The sequence below is a fragment of the Podarcis gaigeae genome (genome assembly GCF_964106915.1).
Source record: "Podarcis gaigeae genome assembly, chromosome: 2".
Lineage (NCBI taxonomy): Eukaryota > Metazoa > Chordata > Lepidosauria > Squamata > Lacertidae > Podarcis > Podarcis gaigeae.
The window spans coordinates 117,928,152-117,948,695 of record NC_139679.1 but is presented as its reverse complement, the minus strand read 5'-3'; the positions used below and the strand labels follow the sequence as shown (position 1 = coordinate 117,948,695).

The 20,544-nt window shown below is 47.3% G+C and overlaps 3 protein-coding genes and 1 pseudogene across 8 annotated transcripts in view; 3 read left to right on the top strand and 1 right to left on the bottom strand.

Moving 5' to 3' along the window:
* Positions 1-20,544, top strand: part of LOC310837236 (uncharacterized protein) — a 501,393-nt gene that overhangs the window by 271,915 nt on the left and 208,934 nt on the right. The window lies entirely within an intron of this gene.
* Positions 1-20,544, bottom strand: part of LOC310837598 (uncharacterized protein) — a 202,246-nt gene that overhangs the window by 68,532 nt on the left and 113,170 nt on the right. The window lies entirely within an intron of this gene.
* On the top strand, positions 493-10,086 carry LOC310837687 (zinc finger protein RFP-like). 2 transcript variants are annotated; one of them, XM_083724664.1, is made up of 7 exons: positions 493-1,045; positions 3,044-3,139; positions 4,102-4,332; positions 4,809-4,831; positions 5,598-5,716; positions 6,754-6,786; positions 8,877-10,086. In XM_083724664.1, exons 1-7 carry the CDS (start codon positions 620-622, stop codon positions 9,395-9,397), a joined length of 1,449 nt encoding a protein of 482 aa, XP_083580790.1. In that variant the 5' UTR covers positions 493-619; the 3' UTR covers positions 9,398-10,086. The 2 variants fall into 2 exon arrangements, with proteins under 2 accessions (XP_083580790.1, XP_083580791.1); XM_083724665.1 differs by lacking the exon at positions 6,754-6,786 and having other exon boundaries at positions 571-1,045.
* LOC310839512 (zinc finger protein RFP pseudogene) lies at positions 11,143-16,671 on the top strand (annotated as a pseudogene). Its single transcript has 3 exons — positions 11,143-11,158; positions 13,748-14,277; positions 16,597-16,671. The product of its transcript is annotated as a zinc finger protein RFP pseudogene (transcript).

The following is a 20,544-nucleotide window of genomic DNA, read 5'->3' as shown; positions in this document are numbered from 1 at the left end:
CGGGCCCTTCTCCCTGTTTAACCTACTGAAGACATCATCATCATCATCAACCATCAGGCTTATTTTATATTTTCCACTCTTTTTCACTGTATGGAATACTTTGCGCACTGCTTAGAGACAATGGCAATCAAGCTGTATAGAAATGGCTGAGACAAATTAAACGGGGCTGGGAAGTTGCTCAGTGATGCGGCACATGCACTCTGCACATGCTCAAGTGCTCTCTGATCCTTAGCTGGGCGTTACATTCACCCTGCTCAAGGGAACACCCCAGGCCTGCTGCTAAGCGAGATGTCCAATTACGTTCAGCCACTTCCAGTCCCTCAGGAGGAAGCAAGGAACAGGGGTGAATTGGGAGCGTCATTCTGTTGGCTGAGAGGGACAGAAGAGAGGAAGACGACTGGCTCAGGGACAGGACACAAGCATTGCACGGCGATCCCGCTCTCCATGCATCAAAAGCATGGGAAGCAATTAAGGAGCATTCACTGCAACTTGAGAAAACATTCAGGATCTGCAAAGATGTTTTTAAAAAGATCACGTGCTTACTGAGTTTCTGGGTGATTTCCGGGAAGTGAAACTCCCAGGGGCTGAAAACGAAACTCGGGTCTTTGGTGGGGGAGCCATGGCTGCTGCAGGGGGTCCCATCCAGAATCTTTGTGACGAAGCCACGTGCTCCATCTGCCTGGATTACTTCAAGGATCCAGTCACCATCCCAGAGTGTGGGCACAACTTCTGCCGATCCTGCCTGATCCTGTTCTGGGGGGAATCGGAGGCAGAGGCTTCCTGCCCTCAGTGCAGAGAAAGAGTCCAGCGAAGGAGCCTCATCCGCAACAGGCAACTGGCTAATGTGGTAGAAATAGCCAAGAATCTCAGCCTTCAAGAGGGAAAGGAGGAAGGAGGGAAAGGAGGAGTCTGCGAGGAGCACCAGGAGCCCCTGAAGCTCTTTTGCAAGGAGGATGAAGCCCCCATCTGCCTGGTGTGTGACAGATCCAAGGAGCACAAACATCACAATGTGATTCCTCTGGAGGAGGCTTCCGAGGAATACAAGGTAGGAGATCCCTGGATCTGGAGGGGGAGAAATAGCTGTGGATTCTTCTTGGGAGGTTTCCTTTTTACTTCTCAGCTCCAAAGTAGGCATGGCATGAATTGGTGGTGGTTTATTATGTAAAAAGCAGCCCAGGGGGAAGCCTGAGGTTTGGGAGGAGGAGGATGAAGTCTTTCTCTCTCCCAGGGGGACAAAGGGATCTTCCCTCGAAATACACACAATAGCTTCAAAGAATTGTACTGGGACCGTGGGAGGGAGAGAAAGGGTTAACCTCATCCGGATCCCCCAGCAAGGTTGCAAGGGATCAGAAGGGTGGGAGAGGGGAGGAGTGGTGGCCAGGAATTGACCAGATGATGCAGGATCCTCCCCCAAGTATCTGTTGGAAGCAGATTTAGGAGTGGCGGGGTGGAAGCGCCTACTGGTGGGGAGCACGCTTATTCTGGGGGTGCTGTGGGGCCTGTGCAATGAGGTTTTGGGGTGTGTGTGCTGAGGATCTCCTCCCATCCCAAATGGCAAAGGACTCAGTGATAACAACAACAACAACAACAACAACAACAATTTATTATTTATACCCTGCCCATCTGGCTGGGCCTCCCCAGCCACTCTGGGCGGCTTCCAAAACAATATTAAAATACCATAATACATCAAACATTAAAAGTTTCCCTAAACAGGGCTGCCTTCAGATGTCTTCTAAAAGTCTGGTAGTTGTTGTTCTCTTTGACATCTGGTGGGAGAATTGGTCAGAATTGGACCTGTGCTATTATACATAAAAAATAAAATTCTCATTCTGGATCCTGCCTTAGCCCTTCCTCCTCCTCCTCTTCTGACTTCTCCCTGGGACCTCAAGATGAGAAGTCAGACTAGAACTCTCCTCAGAGAAGTTCAAAGGAGCAAGCATGGCTGCCTTTGCTCTTCTCCAGACTAGAAAACGTTCCCACCCCAGTTCTGCCGTGCTTTTCAGCCCGTGTGCTGTGGCACCTGGGGTGCCTTGAATGATGCTCAGGGATCCCGCTGGCAACACTGGCCTCTGTCCCTCTTTCCTTCCCTCCCTCCTCGGATGCCAGAGCTGCCTCCCAAAGGCTTGCGCAGCTCTTTGTTGCAGCAGCCCTGGCTACAAGCTCCGCTGGCGAATGGTGCCTCTGGGGCTGGCCAGGGGGTCTTGGCTGCCAGGAGCTGGGGCGGCCTCGGAGGAAGCAAGGAAACTGGCGAGGGGCCCTTGCTGGTGGGAAGGGACAGACAAGTCCCTGTGGGGCAGCGTGAGGAGGTACCCTTCTTTGGGGCTCAGAGACCCATAAGAAGGACTCCTAAGGAGAGAGGAGAGGAGGCTGAGAGAGCCGTCCACAAGGGAGGCTGTTCGAGAAAGGGTGAGGGGCTGCAAGCTCTGCAAGCAAGGTTGGACCTAACTGGGATCCTGAGCCCCACAGGGACACTGCAGAAAGAAGGTAGTTGGACGAGGGAGTCATGCACCCAAAAAAGGTTGTACTTTTATTTCCTCTAGTAAAGTACAGTGGTACTTTACCTCAGGATGAGAACAGAAATCGCGTGGCGGCAGCAGCAGGAGTCCCCATTAGCCAAAGTGGTGTTTCAGGTTAAGAACGGACCTCCAGAACAAATTAAGTTCTTAACCCGAGATACCACTGTACTTTGCTATTATAGCAAGGCCACTGGACCCAAGAAGCCTGTATAGTGGTGTCTCGCAAGACGAAATTAATCCATTCCGCGAGTCTCTTCGTCTTGTGGTTTTCTCGTCTTGCGAAGCACGGCTATTCGCGGCTATTAACGGCTTAGCAGCTTTAAGAAAAAGGAAACAAACTCGCAAGAACTCGCAAGAAGTTTCGTCTTGCGAAGCAAGCCCATAGGGAAATTCGTCTTGCGGAACGACTCAAAAAACGGAAAACTCTTTCGTCTTGCAAGGTATTCGTCTTCCGAGGTACCACTGTATAATATCCATCTCCTCTTTCTGTGTCTCAAGCAAACCTAAGTTTCCCTTTTTATTTTCAGGGAGAGATCTGCCACCGCTTGGAGATTCTGAGGAAAGAGAGAAAGGAAATTCTGGCCCATCAAGCAGCCCTGGAAAAGGAAAGCAAAGACCTCCTTGTAAGTGCCACTCTTATTACTAGGGAGGGAACAAGCACTTGAAGAGTCGTCAGGACTGAGGAGGGATGGGGAAATCTGCCCATTTCAACTTACCCCCATTCTCCTTTTTCCATATCAGTTTGTTTGTTTGTTTGTTTATTTATTATTATGAAAATGAATAAAATGCTAAGGTGGCTACCTTCTTGTACAAATATTTTGATATGTACTTTACCCTCATAAATACATTTTTTGTGAACATTACCTGGCTGGGTCAACCTTGAAAGATTCAGAGGTGTAAATTTCAAAAGATTGCTCTGTTTCAGTCTCCATATTTCAGTCTCCATCACGTTTCAATGCAGCTAAATTGAGTTTATTTCCCCTTGTCATTTATTATATGAATAGCAGTGAAGGAGAACTTGTGAGGACTTGTGAGCTGAGAGGGTGGAAGTGGTTCAATTCAAATCCTGATTTACCATAAATATTACTAAAGAGTTGTCTTTCTAAATGTGCGCTCATGTTCATTTTTAGGAAACTCAGGCTATTTTGAACCTTTAAAGAAAACAGGGGAGCTATGGGGATGAACTCTGCACTTTGTCCCCCTCCTCCTCCTCCTCCTCCTGCTGTTTCTCTTGCCTTTCTACACCTAAATGGCACGAGTCTAAACTGAGGGGAGTTTTATGTCCCTGAATGTTCTCTGAACAACTTCGAACTCTGGTTATGCCATGTCCCAAAACATGCAGGGAACATCCATGGCTAGAAAAAATGCTCCTTCCTTTAGGCTGTTGCTCTCTGCAAAATAGAAGTCAATAGAAACAGCAATGGAGAGGGTCTCCCTTCAAAATAAAGGTTTACTTCTTTAGTAACTGGAGGTTTCATGTCTCTGAAAAATCAGAAGTGTCCTCCCTGTGGAATTCTCACAATTCTCTTCCTGATGTTTTGAGGGCTGACCACCTTCCACACTCAGACCTCCTCTTTTCTGGCAGAAATTAACAGAAATGGAGAGTCTGAAGGCTGTGGAGAAGTTCAGAGAACTGCGCCAGTTCCTGGAAGAACAAGAGAAACGTCTGCTGAATGATGTGGCAGAGGTGGAGAAGGAGATTGCAGGGAGAAGGGATGAGCAGCTGGCCAGACTCTCCAGGAAACTCTCCTCTCTTGAGAGGATCATCCAGGAGATGGAGGAGAAGAGTCAGCAGCCAGCGAGTGAACTACTGCAGGTAAGATGGTGGCAGGAACAACCAGAGGATCCAGGAAAAGGCTGTCTCCAATCCTTTATGTGCCCCTTTCATGTATGCAAGGAGTGCAGGGGCTGAGCTGATGGAGCCTCTAGTCAGATTTGTTATGGACAGGAAGACCCAAGAGACCTGGGAAGCTTAACTCACCTGAATGCAGACTAGAGATTCTTCTGTGTTCTTGATGGAACAGGAGCTGGTCTTCTGCTCTTTGCTGATGCTTTGTCTCCAAATGCCCTTCAGCTGTGATGCGGAATTGTGAACAACCTGATACTGGAAAAATTCATAATTTCAGAATGGAAAAATAAAAGCTGTGAGAAACCAAAACTGGCTGATTCCACCATCCCTCCCCAAAACCTTGGCATGTGCCAGGCAGACTGACATCTGAGGGGCAGGGTCTGAGGGGTCTTCCTAGTGTGGCCTGTGGTGTGCAGTGAATTCCCTTCTCCTTTCCCCTCTAGGATGTGAGAAGGAGCTTGCAGAGGTAAGTGGATCTGGCTCATTTCCATTAGCATCACTCTTTGAAGCTGAGATGCAAGAACCTCAGACATGGCCCTCCAGGGGCTGCAGGGGGGAGACTGGAGGACTCACTCCCTGCAGCATCTCACAGGTGAAAGTAGAGCCCCCTCTTCTGAACTTGTGGCCCCCCAATTTTCCCTCCAAGGTTCAAGGTCAGCTGCCTCCTCCTTCCCTCCCCACATCCCTTCACACAGGGATGGGGGCTCTTTTCTTTCTCTTGAACTTTCTGTTCATGGACTTTGTGGTAATTTCAAACATCTAGAAGAGAAAGTGCCAAAGATGCTTGGGAAGAGCTCAGGATGTACCAACAGATTTCACTGTCCCAGTAGCATCTTGTCCAAGTAGCTGCCACCCAACTCTTGGCAGCTTTGGACATCCCTCACATCCTCTGGAGAAGCTCAGGGAGGGAGGGGTTGCAGGCATTCCCCACAGGGGTTTGGTTCTTCCGTCCTGGCACCTTCCCAGAAAGTTCTTAGGGGGCAGCATAGTTTGAAGCCATGGGAGCCCTCCGGTGGTGTCGCTTTGGGTTACATCTTGTCCCTTGTGATGTTGAGCATCCTTACGAAGCCACTGACAGCCGTCCTCGGGGGTTTTGGACTGAAGTCTCATCTGTGGTAGAAATAAACCTGTTGGGAAATAAACTTACACGTTGTTCGTCTTATTGAAATATCCTGCAATAATTAGGGAGATGGGGCCACAATGGGGCCATTCATTGTTTTTCTTTTCACCAGGTATGAGGAAAGAGAGAGTCCAGAGAAGCCACTGGCTTTCCCTCCAGAACTGGGGAACAGGATCTTGGAATCCTGTGATCTAAATCACCTTGTGGAGAATACAATGAGACAATGGAAAGGTAATGAAAACTGGCTGCCAGGATTTCACACTGGGAATTCTGTTACTTCTTCAGAACTGAACATGCCAGGCTCTTATTGCATGGAATTGAGTAACCCCAGGATCCCTTCCCTCTTGGGGCTCCAGCCTTCATTTCCTGTCCCCCAGAATGGCCCATGTATATTGTGACGCTGGATCCTGTAAAGAAAGCCTGAACCAGAGTGTAGAGCAAAGTCAGGATTTTTTCCTCCCATGTGCTTATACAAACCTCCTTTTCCTTGTGGTTCCCTGTCTGCACAATCTGGGGTTGTCCTTTTGGAGATTCTCCTTCTCTGAATGGAGTCAAAGGGCATTAAGAAGCCCCCAGTTCCCCCTCTGCCTCCTGCTCAGGCTTCTTTCTCAGCCATGGAGCCAAGGCCTGAGCCGTCTCCTCCTCAGACATCCCCCTGCAGCTGCCATATCTAGGGCTTCAGCCTTCAAGATCTCCTGAGAGTTCCCCCATTGAGAGTGGAAGCAAGAGCACATGAACCACAAAGGGAACAATTATGCTTGTAAAGAACCTTAAAGATTTGTAGAAGGTTTGTGAGGAAGGGCTTCCTTTTGCCTGAGAGCTCTGCCAATCCTTCCTCATCAAACTTCCTTACGTTTTACAATGTTGTTTTTAGTTGTTCCCTCCCCCCCCCCTTTACTTGGGGAAGATGTTAAGGCTGCCTCCATCTCCCCTCTGCCTCCTTTTACGGGATTCCTATTGCTCTGCCTCCCCTCCAGTCCTCCAATGTAGAGCCCAATTTCAGGGACAAAGTTCAGATACCAGCAGGATTCATGCTGAATGTTTTTATTCTACTATTTGTAAGCTTGCTTTATGATTGCTGTGTTTTAAAGCTTTAGTTATTTTCATAGATTCTTCCTATGATTTTCTTGTTTTTAATTATTTTTCTACTATTTAATAATTATACTAGAATTTAAGGATGCTACATTATGAAGTGTTACTTTTGTACGGAGATTTATTTCAGGTGGAAGAGTGTTGCCCTTACACTTTACATTTTTCTGCTTCCTCAGATGCTCTGCTATTCAGTGAACAGATTCAGAAAGGTAAATTTCCAGGAGAGGAACAATTTCACAGGAGGGATGGGGACTGATATTTCATGGGTGTTGAACCATCTGTTCTGCAGACTTTGGGACCCCCTTCAATGGCGTCACTCTGGGAAACAGTCCTCTACTGGCGTTTGGGTTCTTTCCATGTCCCATGAATGAACTGGGAGAGGGTTTGAAGGCTTGAACTGGGGGCAGAGCTTGTCCCTGCGAAGAACCTGAACACCAGTCTGAGTTCCATTTCTGCCTATAGACCAGTGGTGGCAAACCTTTTAGGGACCAAGTGCCCAAACCCAAAACCCACTTATTTATCGCTAAAACAACTCATACATTAACAGCTTTGATCTTAAAAGAAATTCACAATAACAGAGCTTCAGAAAAGAAACAACTTTTTATTGAAAGGTAAAAGTTTGTATTTGGCAAGCTTTTGAACAATTAATGTGATTTTTGCTGTTGTATGCATGTTGATAATTTGTCTAACCTTGGCTCATACTTTGTAAGTTTGAGAGCAACACATGCAGCACTCAAGTCATCTATTAGTCTGTTTCTGGTGTCAGATTTTATGTAATTCAAAGCTGAAAACAGCTGCTCACAAGCATAAGATGATCCAACCAAAGTAAGGAAAGCAATCCCAAGTACTTTCATTGATTTAAAATTATTTGGCAAATAATTCCACACTTTAAGAATTTCATTTTCAGAACTATCTCTGCTGTCTTTTGTCATTCTTTCTATCTTCTCAAGTGTTTCACGCAGGTCACAAAATTTATTTTTCCAGACAGGCTATTATCCTGGTTTCCCCCTCAATTTTATAGATTTTGCTTTATTTCATAACATTTATATACTGTTTGATTGTGGGGAAAAGCACAGAGCATAAGACTCAGATCTAAGGCACCTGGCTAAACTAATCTGCAGCAGAGAATCCCAACAGAGCAGCATCTTAAGCTAGCGACATACTGCAAAAAAAAAAACCCCTTCTCTTGTGGCTGAACTAAAAGGACGCTGGCTCAGCTACGAGATCTTGACAAAGGAGTCCCGGAGGGCTAGAGTTAACATCCCCCTGCCCTTAAGGAGAGTCCATATGTGTATGTTTAACTGTTTAATAAATTGTTCTGTGCACAAAGATGTGAACATGAGCTCAAATACTGTCATGTGGCAAGCAAGGGAGCAATATGTATTATTGCTATTTTGTTGTTGAAAATTAAGAAGATTGCTACTAGCAATACATCACAGCTTCGAAAGCCTACATAGAGTATTTCAAATGAGAGTTGTCAGTGATCCATGGTTAAAAGAAGAAGTTGGCAAATGTGTCCTCTTTTGTTCTTTTCAATATAACCCTACACTTGCCTATCACGGCTGTCTTAGCCCCTAACCTTTGAGTTATTCCCCCTTCCCTCAGGGAACTCGTCTTATGGTTTATATTAAATCCAAAAGAGAAGCATGGAATAAGCAGTCCTTTGTAAAATTGCCCTGCCACCTGCCTTCTCTTCCCTGGCGGCAAGGCCTAAACTTACAAGATGGCAGGGAGGAAGGGAAGGAGAGACCAAGTGGGTGAGAGAGATGGGGAGCAGGAATAAACAGGCTCCCCACTTAACACAATTTTCACTTGTGGGCACGAGGCCCAGAATGTGACCCCAACGAAAGTGAGGGGAGGCACCCCAATGCAGAGGTCCCCAAAGGCCAATTCCCACAGAGATTGTCAAAGGAAAGCAGCTTCTCTCCTCTCCTGCCTCCTCCAATTCTCCCCTCTTTCCCCTTAGATAACACAGAAGAGATGAGTAAAAGGTTTCCTGGGTGATTTTTCCTCTTAGAAAATGCCTGGGTTGAGAGGAGGGGCAGGAACAATACACATCGGATATAAGAAAGTGAAGGGAACTGATTTGAAATCAAACAAGGAAGATATTTATTCTGTTGAAAGTCTGCAAGGAATCTCACTCTTGCATGTGATCCAAAGAAATCCCATTCATCTGAAAGGGAATCTGGGTTTTTCGGGATTATTATTATTATTTATTATTATTATTATCAGGATGTCCATTTCTGTCTCTCAGCTGACTCTGCCTAACCTTCTCTTTCCCTCATCTTCTCCCCAACAGCAAATGTCACTCTGGATCCAGACACAGCCCATCCCAAACTCATCCTGTCGGAGGATCGGAAAAGCGTGAGATCGGGAGACAAACCTCAAGCCCTGCCTGACAATCCTGAGAGATTCAGTGACTGGCCTTGTGTGTTGGGACGTGAGGGATTCACAGCAGGCAGCCATTTCTGGGAAGTCACTGTGGGAAGTGGGGAAGATTGGGTTTTGGGGGTCGCCAGGAAGTCTGTGGAGAGAAAGGGGTACTTCTCCTTTAGACCTGAGTGGGGGATCTGGGCTGTGGAGAAGTGGGAAAGTGGGTACTGGGCCTGCAGTTCCCCTGATGACACTCCTCTGTCCCTGTTTTGGGAGCCCAGGAGGATCCGGGTGACTCTGGACTATGAAGGGGGACGTGTGTCTTTTTCTGACGCTGACTCAGGAGCCGAACTCTACACGTTCTCAGGAGCCTCGTTCTCTGGAGAGACCCTCCTGCCTTTCTTTGATCTGGAGGGAAATTATAAAACCCAGCTCAGTATCTCCTGAGGAGACTAAATCTGCCTCTCAGGCCCAGCAGGAGTTTCTCTCCAGACCAGAGTGACTGACGTAAAAACCATTTACCTGCCAAGAGCAGGTTGGGCAGTTTCCCAAGGGCCCTTTGAGAGGATTCATTCCAGCCAAAATCAGCAGAAATAACAGAACCAAATATGGGTTGCTCTTCCTTTGCATTTTCTTTCCTTTCCCCAAAATTCCCTCTGCAGCTTACTTCTTAAAGAGACAGTCACACTTTTAGAAGTCCTAATAAACTTTCTCACCTTCAATCTTGTTTTCCATTTGAGATGTCTGATTTGGCAGAGGACGAGACTCTTAATCCCAGGGTTATGGGTCTGAGCCCCACGTTGAGCAAATGTTTCCTGCACTGCAGGGGGTGGGACTAGAGGACCTTCAGAGTCCCTCACATTGCTGCAATTCTAGGAAACCTTCCTCTCCCCACAATCCCTTATGCAGCTGTGAAAATGCATGCATCGTTGGATTAATAGAGGACAAAAAAATGAACCCCTTCATCCACGTCAGGCAGGATAGCTCCTTGCTCTGGAGACCTCAGATGGGAAGAAAATGTAAAAGAAATTGAACAAGGCGTCAGCTTCAAATATCCTCTGCAAATACAGCCTCACCTTCTTTACACTTGGTCAGAAATAAACCCCATTGCCTCGAGTGGGGCTTCTGCCCTGTTATATATGTGTTTAGGGTTGATGCGTTGACGTTCCTTATTTACAAGCTGGATTCTGTACTGTATATTGGGGGCATCAAATGGGGTGTCCTCTGGATAGTGCTGGACTCTCAATCTAAGGGTCACCAGCTGGAGCATCACATTGATAATAGCATGCGGGCAGAATTTCATGTCTTTTGAAAATAGTGTCTGGGCAGAATTTTTAAAAATCGGTTTAAATGTCTGGAAAAATCCGGATATATGGCAGCTCGAATCAGCAGTGTTGTGGGTTTTTTTTTTGGCAAATTTCCTTATTAAATAGCTTTAAAACATTCTCTTTTTTTGCAGGGAGATCTTGCTCAACAACATCTGTGTCTGGTAGAGTTGAGTAGAGTTGAGGCAAACATCCCCCACTCAGGTTCTGCTGTCCCGGAGAACGCCATTTAAAGATGGACGCCCAAGACCCCACACACGCTCCCACTCCTGATATTGCAATGCCAAGCCTTGCAAAATCACAGCCCCCAGTCCCATCCCTAAGCAGCTGCTGAGAGACACTGTAGTGCAGTGGTTAGAGTTAGAGCGTGGGACCAGGACCTGGGAGGCCAGGGTTCAAATCCCCACTCGGGCGTGAAGCTCACTGGTGACCTTGAGCCAGTCACGGGCTCTCTGCCTAGCCCACCTCACAGGGTGGTGGTTCTGGGGTTATAAGAGGAAGGGGAGAACCTGGAGCTCCTTGGCATAAAGGTGGGATATAAAGTACTCTATTGTGGGCCCAATTTTATGGAAATCCCTTCCAGGTTGTGGTCAGACAGGCCCTTCTCCCTGTTGAACCTACTGAAGACATCATCATCATACTTGCAGGCTTATTTTATATTTTCCACTCTTTTTCATTGTATGGAATACTTTGCGCACTGCTTAGAGACAGTGGCGATCAAGCGGTATAGGAATGGTTGAGACAATGGGAAGTTGCTCAGTGATGTGGCAAATGCGCTCTGCACGTGCTCAGGTGTGCTCTGATTCTTAGCTCGTCATTTACATTCGCCCTGCTCAAGGGAACACCCCAGGCCTGCCGTTTAGCGAGATGTCCACTTACCTCAGTGAGTCCAGCTTCGGCCATTTCCAGTCCCTCAGGAGGAAGCAAGGAACAGGGGTGAATTGGGAGCGTCTTTCCGTTGGCTGTGAGGGACAGAAGAGAGGAAGACGACTGGCTCAGGGACAGGGCACAAGAATTGCATGAAGATCCCATGTCACTGAGCCATGGCACCCAGATAGCATGAAGCTCCGACTCGCCATCCCTGGCACCTCCAGTTAGAAAGCAGCCAGGTAGCAGATGATGGCAAAAGTCCTCAGCTGCAAGAGCCCCTGAGAGATGCCCCCAGACAAGACTGGGAGTTGGCCAGGTCCTTTGCGGACTTATTTTCTGGCTTCTGGAGTGATTCAAGCAGGAGCAGATACACATCTTGTGTGGCATTCAATGAAACGTACGCCAACTTGAGGTTTAGGGCTAGCACAATGAGACTTTGCCCCCTTCCTGCCCACCCAGATCTGCTAGGGAAGGTCAGGGGGAAACCCAGAACAGATTTGGGGAGAGGGGGAGAACGTTCCGCCACACAAGGAAGGCTCTTCAGAGTCTCAGGAAAACAGGATGTGCATCCCATTCAAGTGCCAAGTTGACAGAAACAACGCACAGAGGGAGGTGTTCTGGGAGTCTGATATGCAATTAGGACATTCCCTCACCCTGGAGAATCCACCAAAATTTTGAACCTGCTTACAGGTCCTCTGGAATACCTCCTCCCAATACCTCCCTTTCCTGCAGGAGTTTTACCCAACAAACATTTAAAAATAAGGCCTTACCCAGCAAAATCATGTCCCTATCTCATTTCAATGCCGTGGTGTACATGTACCAGTAGCTTTGGCTCTGGGAGTTGTCTGGTGAAGCCTCATCTGTCTCAAGGGGCCTGGTGGCTGTCCCCTGCGACGGCACCTGAAACACAGGGGGGAAGTCAATGCTGCCCTAAGCCAAAGTCCCTCAGCCACATCCTAGTTTCCCTAGCGGAATGGCTTGTGCAAAAGACGGTGCAGAACGTCGACATACTTGTGGGGGCAGACGACTGCCAGCGCTGAGCACCCTGCTAGCGAATTTTCCACAGGCTACCAGTCAGCTCCTGAGCCAAGTTCAAGGTCCCATATACCAAAAACCAGAGAGGGGCTTATGCCTTATACACCACTAGATCCCTGCAGTCTGTGAGTGTGTCTCTTCTGCACATCCCAAAAATCTCAGAAGCCCTTTTGCACAGTGACTCTGAGCAGGGCCTCGAGAGTGGCTGCCCCTCTTCTATGAAATATCGTTCCTGTTGAGATGTGAAAGACACTCAAGCTCTGCATTTTCTGGAGGCATTTTTGCTCCCAACAGGCTGGATAAATGGCTTTTTAGCACAAGGGTCCACTTGTTATGGTTTGAAACAGTGCTTTTTTCCCTAAAAATTGCTTAGATGTACTCTCATTTCCCAGCACATATTAAAATACTGCCCCTCAATGAGGCCAAATTTAGATTCACTAAATGTTTAGGGATATGCGTACCCCTGCACACCACAGAAAAAAAGTACTGGTTTTAAATGTATTTGCTGTTCTTTTGATTTAAAACTGTTTTCAATTGTGTGTAAATTGCCTTGAAACAGTGGTTTAGTGATGGTACAGTGGTTTAGTGATGGTAATAATGATGGTTCTCTTGGCAGATTCCTGTAGCCCAGATACTTCCAGTGGCTCCCAAATTTTGGGGGGCCATTGCCTCTTTTGGTTCTATAAACGCAACCCCTGTGCCCCCTACCCGTACCCTATAAAAAGCCCATTAAAAGGGTAGCAAGACTAAAAGCGTCTCTTTCAATCCGAAGTTCTTTGCCAGCGTGCTAAAAACGGATAAAGTTAGAATTAGCAACTAGACTTTTAGGACTTCACAGAATCAGATCCCCTTTGTTGGAATACTCCTGGGGGCACACGCAGCCCCCGGGATGAGTCAAACCTCTTCGGGCATCTTTCTGATGCAACGCAGCCCCGGGATGTTTTCAAATATTAATGGTGCAAAAGAATATGTACACTCTATCAGCAGAGTATAGCAGAAACGATTGTGGAGCATGAGTGTAGCATTCTAAGTATTTATTAAGCAATATATACAGGACAAAGCAACCATGGCATCCTCTCAGTTCTTCTCCAAGAAAGGAGGGGAGAGAAACAATACAGAAGTACAGTACAGCGGAACAGATAAGACTGGCTTCCATTCTCCCACTTTTCAAGATTAGAAAGTAAACACAGACATGTGATATAGCAATCACAAATCCAGCAATGGAGGAGTGAAATGCTAACATCTCGCGCTAAATCAAAACTCCCGTGCATTTAGGGCAGCAGCAGATTTTCTCCAATTCAAAAATTACAAGGAAGCCTATGAATGAAAATGTTACCGTATGAATACCACAAGTTACTAGGTAACATTGTGTGTTTCTGTTTGTGTGTCAAAAGCATGGGAAGCAATCAAGGAGCATTCACTGCTCATAGCTGTCAATGTTTCCCTTTTTAAAAGGGAAATTCCCTTATTCCAAATAGAATTCCTCGCAAGAAAAGGGAAAAAGTTGACAGCTATGCCACTGCTACTTGAGAAAACATTCAGGAACTGAAAAGATCTTTTTAAAAAGATCACGTGGTCACTGAGTTTCTGAGTCATTTCCGGGAAGTGAAACTCCCAGGGGGTGAAAACTGAGAAAACGAAAGTGAGGGAGCCATGGCTGCTGCTGCTGCTGCTGCTGCTGCAGGGGGTCCCATCCAGAATCTTTGTGACGAAGCCACGTGCTCCATCTGCCTGGATTACTTCAAGGATCCAGTGACCATCCCAGAGTGTGGGCACAACTTTTGCCGATCCTGCCTGATCCTGTTCTGGGGGGAATCGGAGGCAGAGGCTTCCTGCCCTCAGTGTAGAAAAACAGTCCAGAGGAGGAGCCTCATCCGCAACAGGCAACTGGCTAATGTGGTGGAAATAGCCAAGAATCTCAGCCTTCAAGAGGGAAAGGAGGAAGGAGGGAAAGGAGGAGTCTGCGAGGAGCACAAGGAGCCCCTGAAGCTCTTTTGCAAGGAGGATGAAGCCCCCATCTGCCTGGTGTGTGACAGATCCAAGGAGCACAAACACCACGAGGTGATTCCTCTGAAGGAGGCTTCCGAGGAATACAAGGTAGGAGATCCCTGGATCTGGAGGGGGAGAAATAGCTGTGGGTTCTTCTTGGGAGGTTTTCTTTTTAATTCTCAGGTCCAAAGTAGGCATGGCATGAATTCATCGTTGTTTATTATGTAAAAAGCAGCCCAGGGGAAGCCTGAGGTTTGGGAGGAGGGAGTTGAAGTCTTTCTCTCTTCCAGGGGGACAAAGGGATCTTCCCTTGAAATACTCACAGCAAATTGAAAGAATTGTACTGGGACCGTGGGAGGGAGAGAAAGGGTTAATCTCATCCACATCCCCCAGCAAGGCTGCAAGGGATCAGCTGGGTGGGAGAGGGGAGGAGTGGTGGCCAGGAATTGACCAGATGGTCAGGATCCTTCCCCCAAGTATCTGTGGAAGCAGATTTAGGAGTGGGGTGTGTGGAAGCACGCTTATTCAGTGATAATAACAAGAACAACAACAACAACAACAATTTATTATTTATACCCTGCCCATCTGGCTGGGCCTCCCCAGCCACTCTGGGCGGCTTCCAAAACAATATTAAAATACCATAATACATCAAACATTAAAAGTTTCCCTAAACAGGGCTGCCTTCAGATGTCTTCTAAAAGTCTGGTAGTTGTTGTTCTCTTTGACATCTGGTGGGAGAATTGGTCAGAATTGGACCTGTGCTATTATACATAAAAAATAAAACCCTCATTCTGGATCCTGCCTCACCCCTTCCTCCTCCTCCTCCTCCTCCTCCTCCTCCTCCTCCTCCTCTTTCCACGTCTCCCTGGGACCTCAAGATGAGAAGTCAGGCTGGGACTTTTCTTGGAGGAGGCAAGCATGGCTGCCTTTGCTCTTCTCCAGACTAGATAACTTTCCCACCCCAGTTCCACAGTGATTTTCAAGCAGTGTGTTGTGGCACCTGGGGTGCCTTGAATGATGCTCAGGGATCCCGCTGGCAACACTGGCCTCTGTCCCTCCAGCTCTTTGTTGCAGCAGCCCTGGCTACAAGCTCCGCTGGCGAATGGTGCCTCGGGTGCTGGCCAGGGGGTCTTGGCTGCCAGGAGCTGAGGCGGCCTCGGAGGAAGCAAGGAAACTGGCGAGGGGCTCTTGCTGGTGGGAAGGGACAGACAAGTCCCTGTGGGGCAGCGTGAGGAGGCACCTCTCTTTGGGGCAGCTCAGAGTCCCAGAGAGGGCAGCATCTCACAGGTGAAAGTAGAGCCCCCTCTTCTGAACTTGTGGCCCCCCAATTTTCCCTCCAAGGTTCAAGGTCAGCTGCCTCCTCTCTCCCTCCCCACATCCCTTCACACAGGGATGGGGGCTCTTTTCTTTCTCTTGAACTTTCTGTTCATGGACTTTGTGGTAATTTCAAACATCTAGAAGAGAAAGTGCCAAAGATGCTTGGGAAGAGCTCAGGATGTACCAACAGATTTCACTGTCCCAGTAGCATCTTGTCCAAGTAGCTGCCACCCAACTCTTGGCAGCTTTGGACATCCCTCACATCCTCTGGAGAAGCTCAGGGAGGGAAGGGTTGCAGGCATTCCCCACAGGGGTTTGGTTCTTCCGTCCTGGGACCTTCCCAGAAAGTTGTTAGGGGGCAGCATAGTTTGAAGCCATGGGGGCCCTCCGGTGGTGTCGCTTGGGGTTACATCCTGTCCCTTGTGATGTTGAGCATCCTTACGAAGCCACTGACAGCCGTCCTCAGGGGTTTTGGACTGAAGTCTCATCTGTGTTAGAAATACACCTGTTGGGAAATAAACTTCCACGTTGTTCGTCTTATTGAGATCCCCTGCAAGAATTAGGGAGACGGGGCCACAATGGGGCCATTCATTGTTTTTCTTTTCACCAGGTATGAGGAAAGAGAGAGTCCAGAGAAGCCACTGGCTTTCCCTCCAGAGCTGAGGAACAGGATCTTGGAATCCTGTGATCTAAATCACCTTGTGGAGGATACAATGAAACAATGGAAAGGTAATGAAAACTGGTTGCCAGGATTTCACACTGGGAATTCTGCTACTTCTTCAGAACTCAACATGCCAGGCTCTTATTGCATGGAATTGAGTAACTCCAGGATCCTTTCCTTCTTGGGGCTCCAGCCTTCATTTCCTGTCCCCCAGAATGGCCCATGTATATTGTGAGGCTGGATCCTGTAAAGAAAGCCTGAACCAGAGTGCAGAGGAAAGTCAGGATTTTTTCCTCCTGTGTGCATCTGTTTACAGTTATACGAAACCTCCTTTTCCTTGTGGTTCCCTGTCTGCACAATCTGGGGTTGTCCTTTTGGAGGTTCTCCTGCTCTGAATGGAGTCAAAGGGCATTGAGAAGCCCCCAGTTCCCCCTCTGCCTCCTGCTCAGGCTTCTTTCTCAGCCGTGGAGCCAAGGCCTGAGCCGTCTCCTCCTCAGACGTCCCCCTGCAGCTGCCATATCTAGGGCTTCAGCCTTCAAGATCTCCTGAGAGTTCCCCCATTGAGAGTGGAAGCAAGAGCACATGAGCCCCAAAGGGCACAATTATGCTTGTAAAGAACCTTAAAGATTTGTAGAAGGTTTGTGAGGAAGGACTTACTTTTGCCTGGGAGCTCTGCCAATTCTTCCTCATCAAACTTCGCTTCTCCTTATGTTTCACAATTTTGGTTTTAATGATTCCCCCCACCATGTTAAGGCTGCCTCCATCTCCCCTCTGCATCCTTTTATGGGATTCCTATTGCTCTGCCTCCCCTCCAGTCCTCCAATATAGAGCCCAATTTCAGGGACAAAGTTCAGAGACCAGCAGGTTTTATGCTGAATGTTTTTATTCTGCTATTTGTAAGCTTGATTTATGATTGCTGTGTTTTAAAGCTTTAGTTATTTTCATAGATTCTTCCTATGATTTTCTTGTTTTTAATTATTTTTCTCCTATTTAATAATAATACTAGAATTTAAGGATGTTACATTATGAAGTGTTACTTTTGTACGGAGATTTAATTCTGGTGGAAGAGTGTTGCCCTTACACTTTATATCTTTCTGCTTCCTCAGATGCTCTGCTATTCAGAAAACAGTTTCAGAAAGGTAAATTTCCAGGAGAGGAACAATTTCACAGGAGGAATGGGGACTGATATTTCATGGGTGTTGAACCGTCTGTTCTGCAGACTTTGGGACCCCCATCAATGGCGTCACTCCGGGAAACAGTCCTCTAGAGGTGTTTGGGTTCCTTGTCTGTCCCATGAATGAACTGGGAGAGGGTTTGAAGGCTTGGACTGGGGGCATAGCTTGGCCCTGCGAAGAACCTGCACACCAGTCTGAGTTCCATTCCTACCTAGGTGGCAAACCTTTTAGGGACCGAGTGCCCAAATTTATATACTGTTTGATTGTGGGGGAAAAGCACAGAGCATTAGACTCAGATCTAAGGCACCTGGCTAAACTAATCTGCAGCAGAGAATCCCAACAGAGCAGCATCTTAAGCTAGTGACATACTGCAAAAAAAACCCCTTTTCTTGTGGCTGAACTAAAAGGACGCTGGCTCAGCTACGAGATCTTGACAAAGGAGTCTGGGAGGGCTAGAGTTAACATCCCCCTGCCCTTAAGGAGAGTCCATATGTGCATGTTTAACAGTTTAATAAATTGTTCTGTGCACAAAGATGTGAACATGAGCCCAAATACTGTCATGTGGCAAGCAAGGGAGCTGTATGTATTATTGTTATTTTGTTGTTGAAAATTAAGAGGATTGCTACTAGCAATACGTCACAGCTTCGAAAGCCTACATAGAGTTTTTCAAATGAGAGCTGTCAGTGATCCATGGTTAAAAGAAGAAGTTGGCAAATGTGTCCTCTTTTGTGCTTTTCAAAATAACCCTATACTTGCCTATCACGGCTGTCTTAGCCCCTAACTTTTGAGTTATTCCCCCTTCCCTCGGGGAACTCGTCTTATGGTTTATATTAAATCCAAAAGAGAAGCATGGAATAAGCAGTCCTTTGTAAAATTGCCCTGCCATCTGCCTCTTCTTCCTTGGTGGCAAGGCCTAAACTTACAAGATGGCAGGGAGGAAGGCAAGGAGAGACCAAGTGAGTGAGAGAGATGGAGACCAGGAATAAACAGGCTCCGCATGTAATACAATTTTCACTTGTGGGGGGCACGAGGGCCCAGAATGTGATCCCCACGAAAGTGAGGGGAGGCCTATATGTGGTTTTATGTTGTATTTTTATGCTGTGAACCACCCTGAGACCTATGGATGAAGGGCAGTATACAAATATAAATTATTATTATTATTATTATTATTATTATTATTATTATTATTATTATTATTACAGGGGGGTCCTCATCCCGCACCCCAATGCAGAGGTCCCCAAAGGCCAATTCCCACAGAGATTGTCAAAGGAAAGCAGCTTCTCTCCTCTCCTGCCTCCTCCAATTCTCCCCTCTTTCCCCTTAGATAACACAGAAGAGATGAGTAAAAGGGTTCCTGGGTGGTTTTTCCTCTTAGAAAATGCCTGGGATGAGAGGAGGGCAGGCACAATATACATTGGATATAAGAAAGTGAAGAAAACTGATTTAAAAACCAACAAGGAAGATATTTATTCTGTTGAAAGTCTGCAAGGAGGAGTCTCAGTCTTGCATGCGATGCAAAGAAATCCCCTTGATCTGAAAGGGAATCTGGGGTTTTGGGGTGTGTTTTTTTTTATTTATCAAGCTGTCCGTTTCTGTCTCTCAGCTGACTGTGCCTATTCTTCTCTTTCCCTCATCTTCTCCCCAACAGCAAATGTCACTCTGGATCCAGACACAGCCCATCCCAGGCTCATCCTGTCGGAGGATCAGAAAAGCGTGAGATTGGGAGACAAACGTCAAGCCCTGCCTGACAATCCCGAGAGATTCAGTGACTGGCGTTGTGTGTTGGGACGTGAGGGATTCACAGCAGGCAGACATTTCTGGGAAGTCACTGTGGGAAGTGGGGATTTGTGGGGTTTGGGGGTCGCCAGGAAGTCTGTGGAGAGAAAGGGCTATTTCGATTTCAGTCCTGAGGGAGGAATCTGGGCTGTGGAGAAGAGGGGAGGGGAGTACTGGGCCTGCAGCTCCCCTGTTTCCTTTCTTCTGTCCCTGAGGGAGGAGCCCAGGAGGATCCGGGTGACTCTGGACTATGAAGGGGGACGTGTGTCTTTTTCTGACGCCGACTCAGGATCCGAACTCTACACGTTCTCAGGAGCCTCGTTCTCTGCAGAGACCCTCCTCCCTTTCTTTCGTCTGTGGGGAAATTATAAAACCCAGCTCAGTATCTCCTGAGGAGACTAAATCTGCCTCTCAGGCCCGGCAGGAGTTTCTCTCCAGACCAGAGTGACTGACATAAAAACCATTAACCGCCAAGAGCAGGTTGGGCAGTTTTCCAAGGGCCCTTTGAGAGGATTCATTCCAGTCAAAATCAGCAGAAATAACCAAACAAAAATGGGTTGCTCTTGCTTTGCATTTTCCTTCCTTTTCCCAGAATTCCCTCTGCAGCTTACTTCTTGGAGAGACCGTCACACTTTTTGGAGTCCTAATAAATTTTCTTACCTTCAATCTTGTTTTCCGTTTGAGATGTCTGATTTTGGCAGAGGACAAGACTCTTAATCCCAGGGTTGTGGGTCTGAGCCCCACGTTGGGCAAAGGTTTCCTGCACTGCAGGGGGTGAGACTAGATGACCCTCAGGGCCCCTCACAACTCTGCAATTCTAGGAAACCTTCCTCTCCCCACAAGACCTTATGCAGCTGTGAAAATGCATGCATCATTGGATTAATAGAGGACTAGAAATGAACCCCTTCCCCCACGTCAGGCAGGATAGCTCCTTGCTCTGGAGACCTCAAACGGGAAGAAAATGTAAAAGAAATTGAACAAGGCTTCAGCTTCAAATATCCTCTGCAAATACAGCCTCACCTTCATTACACTTTGTCAGAAATAAACCCCATTGCCTTGAGTGGGGCTTCTGCCCTGTTATAAATGTGTTTAGGGTTGATGCGTTGACGTTCCTTATTTACAAGCTGGATTCTGTACTGTATATTGGGGGCATCAAATGGGGTGTCCTCTGGATAGTGCTGGACTCTTAATCTAAGGGTCACCAGCTGGAGCACCATGTTGGGCAAAAGATTCCTGCATTGGTGGCCATCTCTGCCTCCAGTGGCAGTGAGTTCCATAGTTCAATTATGCTTTTATCTGTCCTGGATCTCCCAACACTCAGCTTCTTGGAGGGCCACAAATTCTAGTGCTATGAGAATCTGCAGTGTGGAGATAATGTTCCTCTGCCTCCCTGCCTCCATCATGGGGACCAGAGAGGGGTGGGCAGTTTGTTTGCCCACCCGTGCA